Source organism: Elephantulus edwardii, unplaced genomic scaffold, assembly GCF_000299155.1.
Source record: "Elephantulus edwardii isolate Elephantulus edwardi_28Jun2011 unplaced genomic scaffold, EleEdw1.0 scaffold00099, whole genome shotgun sequence".
NCBI lineage: Eukaryota > Metazoa > Chordata > Mammalia > Macroscelidea > Macroscelididae > Elephantulus > Elephantulus edwardii.
In genome coordinates this window covers 1990177-2009431 of record NW_006399849.1, presented here as the reverse complement: position 1 = coordinate 2009431, position 19255 = coordinate 1990177, and the positions used below count along the sequence as shown (strand labels likewise).

At 38.8% G+C, this 19255-nt stretch overlaps 1 protein-coding gene across 1 annotated transcript in view; it reads left to right on the top strand.

Moving 5' to 3' along the window:
• The window catches only part of LOC102859442 (transmembrane protein 179B-like), a 56824-nt gene extending 37785 nt beyond the window's left edge, over nt 1-19039 (top strand). Inside the window, exon 2 of the mRNA XM_006891535.1 lies at nt 18897-19039. Coding sequence (XP_006891597.1) covers nt 18897-19039 — 143 coding nt within the window. The remainder of the gene's footprint in view (nt 1-18896) is intronic.
• Nucleotides 19040-19255: the final 216 nt, after the last annotated feature.

Sequence of the window (19255 nt, the reverse complement as noted above, 5' to 3'; positions counted from 1 at the left end):
TCCAAAGTACTGAAGAGCAATGGTGTCTCTCTGGAAACTAAGGTGCATCTGATACAGGCCATGGTCTTCACAATCACTTGTTATGCATCGGAGAGTTGGACAATGACCAGGGAGGATAGAAGGAGAATTGATGCCTTTGAGGTGTGGTGCTGGAGAAGAGTACTGAGAATACCATGGACTGCTAGGAAAACAAATAGATTTGTCCTGGAAAGGGTTAAACCGGGTGGCTCCTTGGAGGCAAGGATTCTGAGGCTCCGTCTGACATACTTTGGACATGTTGTGAGGAGAGACCGGTCTTTGGAGAAGGACATCATGCTTGGGAGGGTGGAGGGACGGCGCAGGAGGGGAAGGCCCTCTATGAGGTGGATTGATTCAGTGACTGGGATAATCAGGATGGGAGTGTCTGAGACAGTGCGATTGGCACAGGACAGAGCAGAGTTTAGGGCTGTTGTACATAGGGTCGCTGTGAGTCGCAAGCGACTCGATGGCACATAACAACAACAACAACAACAATCCCTAGTGAAGTCCTTGGTCTTCTGCAGCAAGTGCTTCAAGTCTTCCTTACTTTCAGTAAAGTCGTGTTATATGCACAACACATTTTGTTGATGAGTCTCTTTCCAAACTTGAAGCAACATTCTTCTTCATAACACCTAGCTTTTCAAATTAGTCTTTCAGCATACAGATTAAATAGGTGTGTAGAAGGGATACAGCCCTGACATACACCTTTCTTAATTTTAAGCCTTGCAGTGTTCCTTTGCTGTGTAAGAGCCTCCATCTCACATATTCTGAGCTTGCTATTAGGAGGGGCCAGTCCTTGGAGAAGGACATTATGCTGAAGCTTAGAAAGGTAGAAGGTCAGCATTAGAGAAGACCCTCAACAAGATGGATTGACACAGTGTAATAATAAAGTCAAGTGTGTCAAAGATATTTAAAATAGCACAAGCAAGGGCTGGCTCAGGGCTGTTGTTCATAGGTCAGTATGAGTTGTAGTCAATTCAACAGCACATAACAACATGGTAATTCAGAGAAATTAGGTAATATAAAGACTTACAGTATCTTTAAAGTTGGAGATGATCCTGTGGTCAACTCTTGTCTTCAAAAGAGGAACAAGTGACAGCTTGTAAAAAAGTGGGGCAGCATGAGGATGTCTGAGCCTGACCTCTGTTAACTTCACAAAGGGGAACAGCCTACAGTAGCAACATTCACAGTACAAAAATAATCCATTCGGTCAGACATGATCTCCACACTCTTGCACTTACATCTACTCATTTTAACACCAATTGTACTGTTCTGCTACAGGGTCCAAAATCTGTTGCAATGACATACAGATCTCACAGAACCATACTCACCATCATGGACTTTACTAGGGATATTAGCAGTTTACAATTCAGGTTGGCAACAGCATACAATTCCTCAGTCAGGACATCTTCTCATGAAACTCACAAGCTCTTCAGTTTTCAGTCTCATGGTTACAAAGCTGTCTTTTTCCTGCCAATTATGGCATCTCTATAAGAACTCAGCAAACTCGGACAAAGGCCTCTGCTTCTGACTCCATGGGGCCATAGTCTTAAATCAGCTCTGGCTCAGATCAGCCTCTGGTTCTACCCTGAGGCTGCTGCTATTGTCATGTATGTCCAAGTCTGACTGGTGTAGGAATTTCTGCACTGGAAGGACTCACACTACATTCTCTGCTGTTTCTTCCTTTCTAGTAGTGAGATTCTGCTGCTAAGCTTGGCTCAAATTAAACTTGGTAGTATGGAGGAAACTGACCAATATATAATGACACAATTTATTTAAGCTTCTGTCATTGTTATGACACAACAGAAGTTGAAAAAGGAAATCTGTGGTTGAGTAGGTAAGGAATTTTGCTGCCAACCCCAAAGCAGCTGTTTCAACTCCACCAGCTGCTCTGCAGGAGAAAGGTGAACAAATATCCTCCAATGTCATTTACAACTCTGAAAACTCACTGGCGAGACAGCAATAAGTTTCATGTTCTGACTTGACAGCAAAAATTTGAGTTTATTTCAGGCTCCTAACGAATCATGTGATGAAATTCAAAACTGATGGCAAGGGAAGTAATTTTGAATAGTTAACCCATGACCTAGTTATTGCACTAGATCATCTAATTAGTATGTAACAGAAGTCGAGTTACTTATCACTCATATTTCAGGTTTAAAACTCTTCCTACCCTGAAGGAGAGGAAGACCCTCAACTAGGTGTATTGACACAGTGACTGCTGCAATGGGCTCTTGTGTGTCAGGAAGTGTGAGGATGGCACAGGATAGATCAGGTTTCAGATCTTTTGTTCATGGGGACACTATGAGTCATACTCGACTTGAGGGCATTTAACAACAACAACTACCCTACCAACTTACCTGTTCTAAAAAATACAGTGAATGAGAAAAGATCTTTTATCGTAAAGTAGTGATACATGGAAGCAAATTAAATAGTGCTAAAAAAGGTTGCTAACAGTTACAGCTTGCTCGGCTCCACAATCAACACTGTTGCCACCAAGCAGTCAGGAAATCAAAAGACAAATTATGTTAGGTAAATCAAGGACCTCTCCTGAGTACTGAGAAGCAATGATGTCAGTCTAGAGACCAAGGTGCACCTGATCCAGGCCATGGTCTTTACAATTACTTGCTATGCATCAGAGAGCTGGGCAATGACTAAGGATGACAAGAAGAATCAATGCCTTCAAATTGTGGTGCTGGAGAAGTCTTGAACATATCATGGGCTGCCAAGAAAACAAATAGGACTGTCTTGGAGAGAGTGAAACCAAGTTTCTCCTTGGAGGCTAGGATTTTTAAGTTCTGTCTCACATACTTTGGGCATGTGGCCTGGAGGGACTGATCCTATGAGAAAGACAACATACTCTGAAGGGTGGAGGGACAATGCAGGAAAGAAAGACCCTAGATGAGATGGATTGATACAGTAACTGGGGCAATGAGGGTAGGTGTGTCAGAGTCAGTGCAGGATTCAGAGCTGCTAGACATAGGGTCACTATGAGTCACAGGTGACTCAACAGCACATAACAACATCACAAAAAAAAAAAAACCCAAACCAGAAATGACCACATTAATATGAAAACTTATGCAAGAGAAGTGAAGTACAGGCAATTCTGAGCTATGAATAAGGTTCATTTTAGAAGTGTCTTTAAGCCTCTAACTGGAGTTTGTAAAGTCAGAACAGATAGAGATAGTTCTCATAGAGTAGTGGAAGGAAAGACTCTAAAAATTCTGATGATTTAAAAACTTATTATGCGTACAACAAGTGAAGGTAATTACAATAACTCTGTTGTGAGTACAGGTTGAGTCAACCATTTCAATGTAAGTAACATTGAAGGCTAAGTGTCAAATATCATGAATAGCAAAATCTTGCTGAAAATTATCCAAAAATGATGGGAACAATACATCAATAGAGAACTACCAGAAGTACAGGTTGGGTTTAGAACAGACCATGGCACTAGGGACATCATTGCCAATGACAGGAGGATCTTGACTGAAAACAGAGAGTACCAGAGGAACGTCTATCTGTGTTTTATTGATTATGCAAAGGCATTTGACTGTGTGGATCACAACAAATTGTGACCAACCTTTAGAAGAATGAAAATTCCAGAACATCTGATTTTGCTCATGTAAAACCTATACTTGGACGAGGAGGCAGTCATCAGAACAGAGCATGGACACAGTGTATGGTTCAAAATAAAGGAGTGCATCAGGGATGCATTCTGTCTACATAACTTTTCCATCTACATGCAGAACAGATCATTCAGGAGGCTGAGTTTTATGAGGAGGAATGCAGCAATTAAATTGGTGGAAGACTAATAAACAGCTTGTGTTATGAAGATGACACAACCTTGCTTGCTGAAACTGAGGAGGACCTGAAATGTCTTCTGCAAAAAGTTAAGGACTACAGTCTTAAATATGGATTGAAGTTCAACATCAAGAAAACAAAGATTATTACCATTGGGTCAATTGGCAACATCATGATAGATGATGAAAAGATTGAGATTGTCAACAATTTCACTTTGCTCAGGTCCACAATCAACACTTTTGGAACTGGCAGCCAGGAAGCCAAAAGATGAAGTGGATTAAGAAAGACTCCTTTCATGAATCTCTCAAGAATGCTGAAGTGCAAAGATGTCAGTATAGAAACTAAGGTGTGCCTAAACCAGGCCATGGTCTTTGCAATTATTTGCTATGCATCACAGACCTAGACAAGGACTAAGGATGACAGAATAAAAATTGATGCCTTTGAGTTGTAGTGCTGGAGAAGAGTACTGAACATACTGTGACTGCCAAGAGAACAAACAGGTTTATTCTGGAGAGGTTGAAAGTATCTTGGTCTCTGGAAGCAAGGATTTTGAACCTCCATCTCATAAACTTTGGGCATGTTGCCAGGATAGACCAGTCCTTGGAGAAGGACATCATACTTGGAAGGATGGAGGGATAACACAGGAGAGAAAGACCTTAAATGAGATGGATTGATAATGACTGGAGTGATAAGGGCAGGTGTGTCAGAGACAGTTAAATTGGCTCAGAATAGGACAGAGTCCAGAGCTATTGTGCATAGGGTCAATAAGAGTCACAGGGACTTGACAACACATAACAATACCAACAAGAAGTCATCACCACGTTGAACTTTCATAACCCAAAAGCTTACTGTATCTGGAACAGAGAATTGTGAAGTCATAGATTTTTCTCAACCTTGGCCACTTGGACACAGGAACAGGGCTGTGTAAATTAGGGACTTCCAGTAGTGGTGGGAGAAGTGTAATTACTAATATGTCTTGGGTTAAAGGAATACTTGGCACAGCAGAGATCAGCACCTGGCTAATAGGCCAAAGACAAGAAATTTAGTCATAAAGATGGCCTCATGAGTAACAAGGAACATTTATTTAGGTTTTTTATTGTGTCTCACAGAAATTTTCTGTAGTTTTCTTTGTACAGGTCTCTTGTGTCTCTAGTTAGGTTTATTCCCAATTATCTCATTTTGTGGTTGGCTATTGTAAACAGTATTGCTTTCCTGGTTTTACTCTCTGAGTTCTCATTGTTGAGGAATCCCACAGATTTTTGGATATTGATCTTATATCCTGCCACTCTACTAAACTGGGCTACTAACTCTAAGAGGTTTTATTGTTGAGTCCTTGAGGTTTTCTGTGTACACTATCATATCAATGATATGCAAGGTCCAATGGTGATTGATTTTATAAAACATAATGCTTGGGAATGATTGTATGAAAAACAATATGAATGAAGAATAGTATGAAACACAATGCAAACAAATTTTGTGAGCAAACCAATATAAAAGAAACAAGTAGTAGTAGGAGTAGTAGTTGTTGTTGTTGTTGTTGTTTTAAAAAGGGCTACTAGAAGAGGGGGAAAGAAAAAGAAACAAACAAATGTCCATGGCAATGTTATTAAGGAGAACTCAGAACTATAATTGCAAGAGACTAAATTAATTCTTTATAAGACTGTGAAATAAAACAAGATGCCCTGATATTATCCAACTTGGAAGCAAATTTTTCTGTTTTTAAACACAGACTCTCTTTGAAGAGTCAGGACCAATTAAAATAATTACTAGAATGGTGGTGGTAAAATACAGCATTTGCATTGACATTAGGTCATTTTAACAGGTATTGTTGGTTGTTTTATTGGTGACTGGGCCTGCAACTGATTGGGATCCTAGGGTTAGAGATGCACAATAACACATGCAAAAGAATACACTTGGCATTTCTCAAGTTGGAAGATATAAAGAAAAACTTTAAAGCTTAAAGTTTCAATCGTGAAAGATTCTATGGATAAAATTATGAACAATGTTGTTTTTGCTGTTGGGAAATGCTATCAAATTTATTCTGATGTATGGTCCCCCTGTGAGCAACAGATCAAAATCTTGCCTGATGTTCTGCCATCATACTCAAGAACATTACTGCAATCACTGTGTCCATTCACCTCACTAAGGACCTTCCTCTCTTTTGCTGACCCTCACGTTTTACAGAATGATGTCTTTTTCTAAGGATTGGCCACCCAAAGCATATGACACCAAATTTCATTATCCTTTCTTCAAAAGAACTCCCTGTTTGCGCTTCCTTTTGGTAGTCCATGGGATGTCAAATAGTGTTCATCAACCCTACAATTCAAAGGCACTGATGCTTTTTCAGTCTTTCTTATTGTCCAACCTTCAAATACACACTGAGAATACAACAGCTTGGATCAGGCACACCTTGGACTCGCAACTGACATATTTACTCTTCAGCACTTTAAAGAAATCCTTGACAGCAAATTTCCCCAATACGTCTCATTTTAAAGGTTTTTATTGTTTTACATAAAATAATTTGTCTATATTGTTTCATTCATATATTTGTTTTGTGCAGTTTTCCACACCCTCCCCCCACTCAACAAACTCTGCCTACATCCAAACTCTGTGACAATACATCTTTTGATTTTTTCAGTGCTGCTATCATGGATATTTCTTGTGAATCAAAGTAAAATGAAACCATTGACAACTTCCATCTTTTCTCCATCTACATGATGTAATCTATATTGGAGTCTGTTTTTCATCTTCAGTAAATTCTGCAAGTCTTCTTTACTTTCTGCAAGCAAGATTGTGTCATCTGTGCAACATAAGTTTTCAATGAATTTTTCTCCAATTCTGATGCCACATCCTCTTCAGATAGTCTAGCTTCTTTAATTATTTGCCCAGCATACAGACTGAATGAGTACAGAGAAAGGCCTGAATGCATACAACCCTGATGCATACCTTTCTTGATTTTAAACCATATTCTGTTTCCTTGTTAGGTTCACCCTATTAGTCTATGGTACACAAAACAAAAAACATCCGGAGAAGATAGAAGGAATAAGTGTAGTTACTATAAAAAAACAATTGAAAAACAGTCAACCATTTCAGGAGGTGGGATATCATCAAGGACAAGTGGTACTATTGAAGGAAGAAGTCCAAGCTCACTGAAGGCATTAGTGAAAAACAAGTTTCCAAACATTTCTAGAATACAAAATTAAATGTTCCAATAATGAATACAAAATTAAAACGTCTTACTCATCTGTGCCAAGAAATTTGGAAGACAGTGACCTGACCCACCCACTGAAAGACATCTACCTATCCTTGGTAAGGTAGAAAGCCATTGGAAAAGAGGAAAACCTCCCAAAAAACATTTGACATAATAGCTACACCACTAGGCTCAGACACAGCAAAGAGTGGGATGTTGGCACAGTGTCAGGCATTGTTTTGTGCTTTTGAACACATGGCCACTAGAAATCAGAACTGACTCACTGACTTGAGGTTATCTAACAACAACATATGAAGGATTCATTTGAAATGAAGAACCAGGACATGTCCAAGAAAAGTGTGATGATATTTATGTATGTAGGTAAAATGTCTGCTTACAGTTACCTAAGCCTAGAATCTAACTTTATTTAACAAATAAAATGCAAAATATTTTTAATGGTTTTTATTGTCAACAATGTGTTATCTTACTTAGATCCACAATCAGCACCCTTGGCACCAGCAGCCAGCAAATCAGGAGGCATATTCCATCAGGCAAATCTGCTGTCAGAGACTCCTCTAAATTACTGAGAAGCAATGATGTCAGTTTGAAGACTAAAGTGCACTTGATTCAGGACATCATCTTTTTAATCACTTGTTATACATCTGAGACCTGGACAATTAATAAGGATGACAGAAGAATAATTAAAGCCACTGAACTGTGGTGTTGGAAAAGAGCCCTGAGTATCCCATGGACTGCCAAAACAAATATGGGGAAAACACAACCACAGTGCTTCTTGGTGGCAAGGATGGTAAAGCTTTATCTCACATCCCTTTGAGCACTTTTCTGGAGAAGAGTCATCTCTTGGAAAGAGTCATCATGCTTAGAAAGATAAAGGGTTCATGAAAGAGACCCTTTATCAAAAAGATTGACACAGTGGCTGTAGCAATAGGTTCAAGTATGTCAGAAATTGTGAGTATGACACAGGATAGGACAAAGTTCAGATCTGTTGTTCATAGGGTCTCTATGAATCATACTCCACACAGCCACACCTAACAACAACAGCATAGGACCTTATTTTCTAGGAATGCAACTAACATTATATTTATATTTTTACATAAATATTGAAAAGATTGGACTTTATCTTACTTATACATTTACCTAAGATTGTGCACCATTTTGGTAAGCCACATCCCTAATGGCAAAACCACTTGTGGTAGTTGAGTGATTAATATAACACCCCAGTATTGATCTACATTCATAGGTGTAACACTTCTAATGATTTTACATGTAAGTACAAGTATTTAACAAGTCTTGGTACTTATAATTTATAATATTGCTTTCTTTTCTTTTTATTTTGTGTTACATTTAGGCCATCTTTCATAATTATATGTAAGAGTAGTTTGTATTACTACTCATTTTCTTTTAGAATATAAAATATTTACAAAATAAAAGAGATACTGAGTCTATCTATGACTAGTTACCTATAAATTAATTCCAGTTCATGGTGACCCTGTGATCACAGAACTGTGTTCCGTGGAGTTTTTTAATGGTTGATTTCTTGGTAGTGGACCATCAGGCCTTTCTTCATAAGTGTCTTAGTTACCCTTCTGCTGCTGTAACAAAAATACCACAAGTATATGGATGTATATGGATTTAACAAACAGAAATTTATTCTGTGACAGTTCATGAGGCTAAAAGTTCAGGAGGCCCTTATACAGAAGACAGCTCTCTGTGCCAGTTCTCAAAGATCTTTGTCATTGATCTTCCCTGGGGCCTAGGAGGTTCTTTGTACAGGGTCACACTCCTAGTTCTTCTTCCTTAGTGGTAGGAGGTTCCTCCCATCTCTGTTCACTTGTTTACATCTTTCCTGTGTCAAAAGACATTGACTCAAGACACAGTCTAATCCTATATATTGTATCCTGCCTCGTTAACATAACTGCCACTAATTCTGCCTCGGTAATTCTTGTTGTTGTTAGATGCCCTCGAGTTGATACTGACTCATACAGATCAAAACCTTGCCCAGTCTTGCTCCATCCCCACAATCTCCACTGTGCTTAAGTCCATTTTTGCAATCACTGTTTCAATTTACCCTACTGAAAGTTTTCCTCTCACTCTCTGACACTCTACCTTTGAAATCATAATATCCTTCTCCAGGGACTGGCCCCTCCTGACAACATGTGAAGGTATATGAGATGAAGTGTCATCATTCTTACCTCTGAGGAGCACTCTGGATGGACATCATGTAATACAGAATTTTTTGTGTGCTTTTGACAGTCCACGAGATACTAAATATTATTCATCAACCTTATAATCCAAAGCATCAGTTCTTCTTCATTTTCTCTATTCAATGTCCAGTTTTCATGTATAACAAGCAAATAAAAATATCATGGCTTGGATCAGGGGCACCTTAGTCTTTAAATTAACATCCTTGGTTTTTAGCCCTTTAATGAGGTCTTTGACAGATTGTCCCAATGCCTTTTGATTTCTTGCCTGCTGCTACCATGGGTGTTGAATGTGCATCCAAATAAAATGAAATCCTTGACAATGTTTATCTTTAATCCATCTCTCTTGATGTTTCTCCTTTGTCCAATGGTGAAGATTTTTGTTTTCCTGATGCTGAGATATAATCCATTTGGAAGGCTTAGCTCTTCTTCAGTAATGCTTCAATAAGTCGTGTTTACTTTCTTCAAGCAAGGTTGTGTCATCTACACACTGCAAATTGTTGGAGAGTCTTCTACCAACATTAATGCCCCTTTTCCTTCATGTAGTCCAGTTTTTCAGATTATTTGTTCGGTATACAAATTGAATAGGCAAAGTATGAGGATGCAACTCTAGCAAACACTTCGTGAATTAAAACTATGCAGAATTCCCTTGTTCTAGTCAAATGGCTACTTCCTGGTTCATGTAAAAGTTCTATATGAGCACAAATAAGTGTTCTAGAATTCTTACACATTTTAGGATTTACATACAAGAAAACTGCATCAGATTATAAAATCGGGGATAATTACATATATTGAGAAACATGGCCTAGGCAAATTGAAACGTAATTTGAGAGGCAGGGGACACTTACATAATGTCGTGGCTCATAACACAGTTTCTGGGTGATTCAAACTTCCAGCCTTTTAATTAGAACATATAAGCCACTTTTACACCCCTGGAGATGTATCCACAGCCAGTTAAAATGTGCATGTCCACAGCTATGAGTACTTCTCCAAACACTCTGAAGAATCTATGCATTCTGTTGTCTGAAAAGAGACTATTCCTTTATCACTGTCTCCTATATCCTTTTTGGGCTACTAAAGAGTGTTTAATCTTGTCCAACACAAACCAGAAAAATAGCTTACAGCATCTTCATTGTTGTTGTTGTTATGTGCCATCGAGTCGCCTGTGACTCATAGTGACCCTATGTACAACAGCCCTAAACCCTGGTCTGTCCTGTGTCAATCTGTCTCCAACAAACCTACCCCCATTACCCCACTCACTGAATCAATCCACCTCATAGAGGGTCTTCCTCTCCTGTACTGTCCCTCCACCCTCCCAAGCATGATGTCTTTCTCCAAGGACTGGTGAATCTCATAGCCAATTATTAGACGCTTTTACAAGGTCAAGGCAAATAGACACCTAGGATACAGTCTCATCAGTAAGAACTCTCAGAATGACCGGTCAAAAAAAGGCAATCTATAATAAACCTCTGTCCCAAAGGGTTGCTTCTAAATTAAGCAAAAATTTTAACCATCTATGCAAAGTATTTATGTACACACAGTCAAAATAAAATGGAATTAAACTACCTTCGCAATTACCCATGTTGTTGATCAATTCCCAGGTACATTCTGAAGAGCTGATAACACATTTTTATGTTCTTTGGGAGAACATTGAAAAAGCCATAAGAGCAAAAGAATACTGTTAGGAAATACAGGCTCTGCTCTGGTGAAAATAGAGGATGAATCAACTCACAAATAATTTCTACTCTTCACATCGGTTTCTTTTATATATTTTCCTCCAATTTGTTCATATATTTAAGCATTTAAGAGAACACCAAACATTTCTTTCAGAATTATCTTTAAGATGATTATTCTTTGTATAATTTCTCATTTTATAAAAATAAAGTCTTGACAAATTTGATTTCAATATATAAACTTTACTAGGAAAAACTCAAGGATTAATTAGTACATTTTAGTTACTTTATTACAGTATTTTTTATAATTGGAAATAATCGATATGTCTTTACAAGGAACATAATTCACTAAAATATAGTACATTCCTAAATATCATGCAGTCTTCAGAATTCCTTCAGAGGAATTACTGCTGCTGAGAAATATGCACCCAATATAATCAAAACATTACTCAAGTATTTTTTAGATATTGTTGTTGTTATGTGCTTGTGACTCATAGCAACCCTATGTACAACACTTTAAACCCTGCTTTAGAAGCAGTTTTTGAGAGGATTCACTCTGCCCTCCCAGATCTGTAATAAAGTGCTTTGGATATTGGGGTGTGGGAACCTAACTAAATAAACCCTGTTCTATCTTGAGCAAATTTCATTGTCTCTGACACACCTCCACCATTCCTCCAGTCACTGAGTCAAGCCGTTTCATCTAGGGTCTGCATGGAAGCATGATGTTCTTCTCCAAAGACTGGTCCCTCCTGGCAACATGCCCGAAGTATGTCAGGCAAAGCCTCAAAATCTTTGTCTCCAAGGAGCAGCCTGGTTTCACCTTCTCCAGTACAGACATGTTTGTTCTTTTAGCAGTCCATAGTGTATTCAATACTCTTTTCCAGCACTACAACTCAAAGGCATCAATTATTTTTCTATCATCCTTAGTCATTGTCCAGCTCTCTGATGTATAGTAAGTAATTGCAAAGATCATAGGATGAGGCGCCCCTTAGTCTCTGAACTGATATCATTGCTCTTCAGTACTTTGAAGAGGTCCCTGACAGCAGATTTTCTCAATGTAATTCATCTTTTTATTTCCTGGCTGCCGGTACCAAGAGTGTTGATTGTGGAGCCAAGCAAGCTGAAGCTGTTAACAATCTCAATCTTCATCTATCATGATGCTTCCATCTGGCCCAGTGGTGAGAATCTTTGTACTTTTAATGCTGAGCTTCAATCCATATTGAAGGCTGCAATCTTTTAACTTCTGCAACAAATGCTTCAGGCCCTCAGAGTTTTAGCAAGCAATGTTGTGTCATCTGCACAACACAGGTTGTTGATGAGTCTTCCTCCAATCATGATGCCACATTCCTCCTCATAGAGCTCAGCTTTCTGGATGATCTGTTCCACATATAGATTTAAAATATATGGAAATAGAATGCATCCCTGGCATACACCTTTCCTATTTTTGAATCATGCCGTATTTCTTTGTTCTGTTTTGATGACTGCCTCCTGGTCCAAGTATAGATTTCACATAAGCACTATCAAGTGTCCTGGGATTCCCATTCCTCTCAAAATTAGCCACAATTTGTCATGATCCACACAGTCAAATGCCTTTGCATAGTCAATGAAACACAGATAGACATTCTTCTGGTTCTCTCTGCTTTCAGCTAAGATCCATCTAATGTTGGTTATAATGTTCCTAGTGCCACAGCCCCTTCTAAACCCCACCTGCATATTTGGCAGTTCTCTGTTGATGTGCTGTTCTAGTAATTTTTAGATCATTTTCAGCAGAATCTTGCTTGCATCTGATATTAATGATATTTTTTTATCATTTCCACACACTGTCAGATCATTTTTTCTTATACTGGGAATAAAAATGGACCTCTTCCAGTCAGTTAGCCAGGTAGTTGTCCTCCAGAGTTCTTGGTACAACCTGATGAGCACATCCAAGGAAGCATCTGTTTGTTGAAATATGTCACTGGTATTCCATCAATTCCTGGGGCCTTGTTTTTTGCCAACTCCTTCAGAGCAGCTTGAACTTCCTTGTTCATCACCATAGGCTCTTGATCATATGTTGTTTCATTAAATTCTTCTGTGTCAGCCAATACTTTTTAGTACAGTACCTCTGAGTACTTCCTCTATCTTCTTTTGATGCTTCCTGGGTCATGCAACATTTTGTCCTTAAGTATTGCAACTCAAGTCTTGAATTTGTTCTTCAGTTCCTTCAGCTGAAGAACGCTGAGCAAGTTTATCCCTCTATTTTCCAGCTCTTTGAACATTCCATTAGAACACTTTGCTTTGTCTTCCAGTGCTTCCCTTTGAAATCTTCTGTTCAGGCCCCTAACATCTTGCTTCTTCCATTTGCTTTGGATTTTTGGCTCTCTGGTGCAATAACCAAAGTCTCTTCTGACATCCATTTTGGTTTTTTTCTTCCTCCATCTTTGTAATAACCTTTTGAATTCTTCCACCAGTTGTCTGTGTGAGAAGAATAGGCAATCTCTTTCCATGTAATTTACTGTCTCTGAAAACATGCAAAACCAGGTGGAGGGTCAGCCAGGAGTTGGTTCCAACTGTATGGCACACATCAAATAAGACAGAAAGGGAAGCTGTAGTGTGTAAGGAGTCAAGCTCATAATCCAAAATCCATCTGTGACTCCTGACAAGAAAGTTGAACTATTTCCTCCCTTGAGATTTGGTACCTTCAGATCCTCAGTGGAGGGTCAGCTATGAATTGGTTCTGACTTGAAAACAATAAGTAAGTGAATGAGTGGTGATTATTATTATTTATTATTATTATTATTATTAATTATAGTATCATGCAGATTATTAAGATGGGCAGGATTGGGCAGAATTCTTTCTGGTGAAAATCAGACACATCTTACTCTTTAAACTGGCATCATTGCTCCTCAATAATTTGGAGAAGTCTCTAACTACAGACTTTACTGGTGCAATACATCTGTTGATATCCTGACTTATGTTACCAAGGGTGTTGATTCAGATCCAAGTAAGATGAAGTTGTTGACAGTCAGTCTTTTCTTTATTATAATATTGTCCACTGATTCAGTAGTGACCTTTCTTTTTCTTGGCGTTATCATGTAATCTATACTGAAAAATGTAGACCTTGATCTTCTGCAGCAAGTGCTTCAAGGTCTGCTCACTTTCAGCAAATAAGGTTGTGTCATTTGTATAACCTAGGTTATTGATGAATCTTTCTCCAATCCTGATGCCACATTCTTCTTCATAGTGTCTGGCTTCTTGAATAATTTATTCAGCATATAAATTGAATACTTTATTCTTATTTGCTGAAAGTTTTAGTAGCTAGAGTGTTCTTTGATAATTTTCTCCCTGGTTGATCCTAGTGGCATTGTTGTTGGGTACCATCGAGTCAGGTACATAGCAACCCTGTAAACAACAGATATGAACCCTGTCCTACCCTTTGCCATCCTCACAATCTCTGGTACAGTAGTGGAGTAGTATGTAATGTTGTTATTGTTGATTGCCTTCGAATCAAACACGACTCATATCAACCCTATGAACAAAAAAGTCTTGAAGCCCCTCTTAAAACTATTGACATTTATCAAAGTTCATAGGGTTTCTAGAGGCATGTTATTTAGGAAGTGGCTGCCACTCCTGCTTACAAAGTATGTGATAAATCAGGCATTAACTGAAAGATCGATGGTTATAGTCCACCAGTTGCTCCAAGGAAGAAAAACGAGCAGTTTTCTTCTGTACAGATGTGAAGCCTCAGAAACTCAGTGGAGGATCACTGTGATTTAGAATCAACTGAACAATAGCGAATGACTTTACCATCCTAGAGCACATTTTCAGGCCAGAAGTTCACTTAGGAGATATCAACCACAAGCTCATCTTTTGTAACAGAACACACAATGGAAGAATCACAGAATCTAAAATCAAACCAGCCTACTTCTATTCTGCTATCAGTGCCGTTGAAGGCCTTATGTCCTAGGCTTCATACTTTAACCCCTGAGTATCAACATCTTTATCTTGGAAATGAAACTACACCCTCGTAAATTTGGGCATAGATCAATTACAATGTGCGTATAATTACATAAAGGGCAGAATAGCTCATCACCTTCTCTCACTTCTTTCTAATTTCATCCTGTGTGTTTCTTTTCTATTATATGTAGTTATTACAGCACAGAATACCAGAAAAATGTCTATCTGTGTTTCATCGATTATGCAAAGGCGTTTAACTACGTGAATCATAACAAACTGTGGCTGACTCTGAGAAGAATGGGAATCCCAGAACATTTAATCGTGCTAATGCGAAACCTATACTTGGACCAAGAGGCAGTCATCAGAACAGAGCAAGGCAACACTAAATGGTTCAAAATTGGGAAGGGTGTGAGCCAGGGATGTGTCCTATCTCCATACCTTTTCAACCTGTATGCAGAGCAGATTATCTGAGAGGCTGGGCTCTATGAGGAGATGCATGGCGTTAGGATTGGTGGAAGATCTATCAACAATCTGCGTTATGCAGATGAAACAACCTTGCTCACTGAAACTGAAGAGGACCTCATGCACTTACTGCAGAAGGTCAAAGACTGCAGCCTTCAGTATGATTGAGGTTCAATACCAGGAAGACAAAGATTCTCACCACTGGACCAATTGGTAGCATCATGATGGATGGCGAAGAGATTGAGACTGTTCACAGCTTCAGTTTGCTCGGCTCCACAGTCAATACTCTTGGCACCAGTAGCCAGGAAATAAAAAAACATATTGCGATGGGAAAGTCTGCTGTTAGGGACCTCTCTAAAGTACTCAAGAGCAACGGTGTCTCTTTGGAGACGAAGGCGCGCCTGATACAGGCCATGGTCTTTGCAATCATTTGTTATGCATCAGAGAGCTGGACAATGACTAGGGAGGACAGAAGGAGAATTGACACCTTTGAACTGTGGTGCTGGAGAAGAGTATTGAATATACCATGGGCTGCCAAGAAAACAAACAGATTCATCCTAGAGAGGGTTAAACCAGGCTACTCCTTGGAGGCAAGGATTCTGGGGCTTCGTCTGACATATTTTGGACATGTTGTAAGGAGAGACAGGTCTTTGGAGAGGGACATCATGCTGGGTAGAGTAGAGGGACAGCGCAGGAGGGGGTAGACCCTCTGCGAGGTGGATTGATTCAGTGACTGGGGTAATTGGGATGGGAGTGTCAGAGACAGTGTGATTGGCACAGGATAGAGCAGGGTTTAGGGCTGTTGTACATAGGGTCGCTATGAGTTGCAAACAACTCGACGGCACATAACTAACAACACACTGGTTTATCTACAAAGTTCAAATACAACGTTTTTCACATCATATCTTTCCTATTTCTTTCATCCCTCACATCCGATCAAATTGTGCGACCCTATGATCAACACACACAAACCCTGCCCATCCTCACCCCTCTGCTCTACCCTCCTCCCCCTTGGATCTTCATACTCATTCTACAATAATGGTTTTATACAGTATTTGTCCTTATGGGACTGAGTTAGTTCACTCAGTATAATGCCCTCCAATCATTCACAAGTTAGGTAGTAACAAAACCATTGTTCCTGCATGCTCCATAGTATTCCACTGTGTGAATGTAGCATAATTTCTCAATTCATTTGATTGTGATTGACCGTCTGGGCTGTTTCCATATTCTTGCAATGGTGAATAACACTGCTATGAACATTGGTATACAAGTCTCACTTTGTGCCTCAGTTCTCATTTTCTCAGGGTATATTCTAAGCAGTGACATAGCTGGGTAATGCAGAATTTCTGTGTTCAGCTTTTTGAGGAAGCACCAAACTGCTTTCCAAGGTGGTTGTACCATTTTACAATCCCACCAACAATGTAGAAGCGTTTCTATCCCACTACAGCCTCTCCAACATTTATTTCTTGCTGTCCTGTTAAACTTTGCCATAGCTATGAGTGAGGTGGTATCTCATTATGGTTTTGTTTTGTATCTCTTTTACTGTCAATGAATTTTGAGCATTTCTTAATGTGTCTATTAGCCATTCTAATATCTTCCTCTGTGAAAATTCTTTCCATGTATTTTGCTTATTTTGTAATTAAGTTATCAGTCTTTTTCGGGGGAGGCCCAGGAATATTCTGTAACCTTTTGTTATGAGACTTTTCTCTGAGATGGTATTACCAAATGTTTGCTTCCAGTCTGTAGATTTTCTTTTTACCATGTCGAAAAAAGTTTTTGATAAGTACAGGGATTTAATCTTTAGAAGGTCCCATTCATCAATTTTATCTCTTCAGTTTGTGCATTCCTGGCTGTATTTGACAGTCTCTTTTTTAGTATAGACTAGATTATCCATGGTGGGCAGTGTTTGGTGGAGCTCCCCAATTAAAATAAGCTTGAAAGTAGGAGTGGCATCTGTTTCTGAAATAGCTTGCCTCCGGAAACTCTATGAACTTGGAGAAATGATGAAAGTTACACAAGTGTTCAGGTCTTTTATTCATAAATCGTCTTCAACTCAACGGCACTTAACAACAAACAACAGGCCTTCTAAGCATGATCCCAATTTGTCTCTTATGAACTTTATGGTTTGGGGCTTTACTCTCAGGTGTCTGATCCATCTTGAGTCGATTTTGATCTATGGTGTAAGATGTAGATCCTGTTTCACGTTTCTGCAAGTGGAAGTCCAGTTTTCCAGCACCATTTGTTGAAGAGGTTGTCGTTTCCCCATTTGATAGCTTTAACTTCCTTGTTGAGTATCAGTTAACCTTAGATATCTGGGTCTATTTCTGGGTTCTCAATTCTGTTCTATTGGTCTATGTGCCTGTCATTGTACGAGTACCATGCTGTTTGTTTACTACTGCTGTGTAGTAGGTTTTGAGGTCAGGGAATGTTCTGCCTCCCACTTTATTTTTGTTTCTCAGAAGTGTTTTGCTTATTCAGAGTCTCTTTTCTCTCCAAATAAACTTGACAATTTCCCTTTTGATCTTCTTGAAAAACTAATTTGGTATCTGGATTGGGATTGCATTGAACGTAGATTGCTTTTGTAGGATTGCCATTTTCATGATCCTGAGTCTTCCTATTTATGCACAGGGCACATTTTTTCATTTCTTTAGGTCTTTATTCTTTCTTGCAGAAATGTTCTGTCATTTTCTTTGTATAGGGCTTTTGTATTTCTAATTAGTTTCACTCTCAAGTATCTCAATTTGTGGTTGGCTATTATAAATGGTATTGCTGTCTTGATTGCCGTCTCAGAATTCTCTTTGTTACTGTAAAGGAATTCCACTAATTTTTAAAATATTGATCTTATATCCCACCACTCTAATAAATTGGCCTAATAACTCTTAACAGTTTTTTTGCCAGTTCTACTTTTTTTGTTCTACCAGCATGTTAGATACTTCCGCATTTTGCTCTTAATATTCTGAATCACATTTTCATGTTCTTCTGTTATTTCCACTACTATGTTGGCTGTACCCTCGCTGTCTTGTGATGGTTTTATAAGTTCTTGAACCTCTTTATTTATATTATTAATTCTTTCTTCCATCTTTTGCATTTTCTAACATAGCTGTTCATCAATTTATTTCTTCTGGAATATTATCTCTGGGTTATTTGCTTTCTTAATTGTTTCTTCCATCATTTGCATCTTCTTCTGTAGCTGTCCAAATAACTCCACATCAACATATTTCTTCTGGTTCTCTATATCTTGGGTATTCATTGGGTCTGCTTTTTTAGGAGAAAGGTTATTTTGGGGTTTTTTTGTTTTGTTTTGTTTTGTTTTGTTTTGGGGTTTTTTTTGCATAGCACAAGTTTTCATTTAGGAAAACTGGGTTTAAATTTCCCTTAAAGAGTTATGGTTTAAGTTAAAGACAAATGAGTTTATTAAACTAACAAGTTGGTGTTCAATTTGGGTTTTTTTTTTATGTTAAGTGAGGCAGACTGCTTCTTTCTTTACAATATGTGAGTCTTTTCTGTGTAGATGTTAGGTCATTGTAACTATATGGTGACACAGAGTATGACAATGTTTTGTGAAGGACCTGTGTATTTATGCTCCCTTCTTGCTAGTCAGTAGTGCTTCCCCCAAGTACCTGAATGGGAAACCAGGAAGCCTATTATTCTCTACCAGAACTGGCATCACCACCTCTCTCAAGCTGCTCAAGCTGTCCTGCTCCCTTCTGCTTGAGCTTAAGGGGTCCTGTGTGGTGTAGCCAAACAGCAGTATTTTCCTCAAAGCACTGTGGACGCCATGCCTCTTCCTGGCATGTAATGCTTTGTCCTGCTGTCCCTGTGTCTTTCTTAAGCTGATCATATCAGTTTCTTTTTTGGAATGCAGCAGGAGAGACATAATAAACTAAAGAGAAAATAAAAAACTAGTTGACATCATGCTGAGTGAAATAACTCCATCACAAAAGGACAAATAGTGT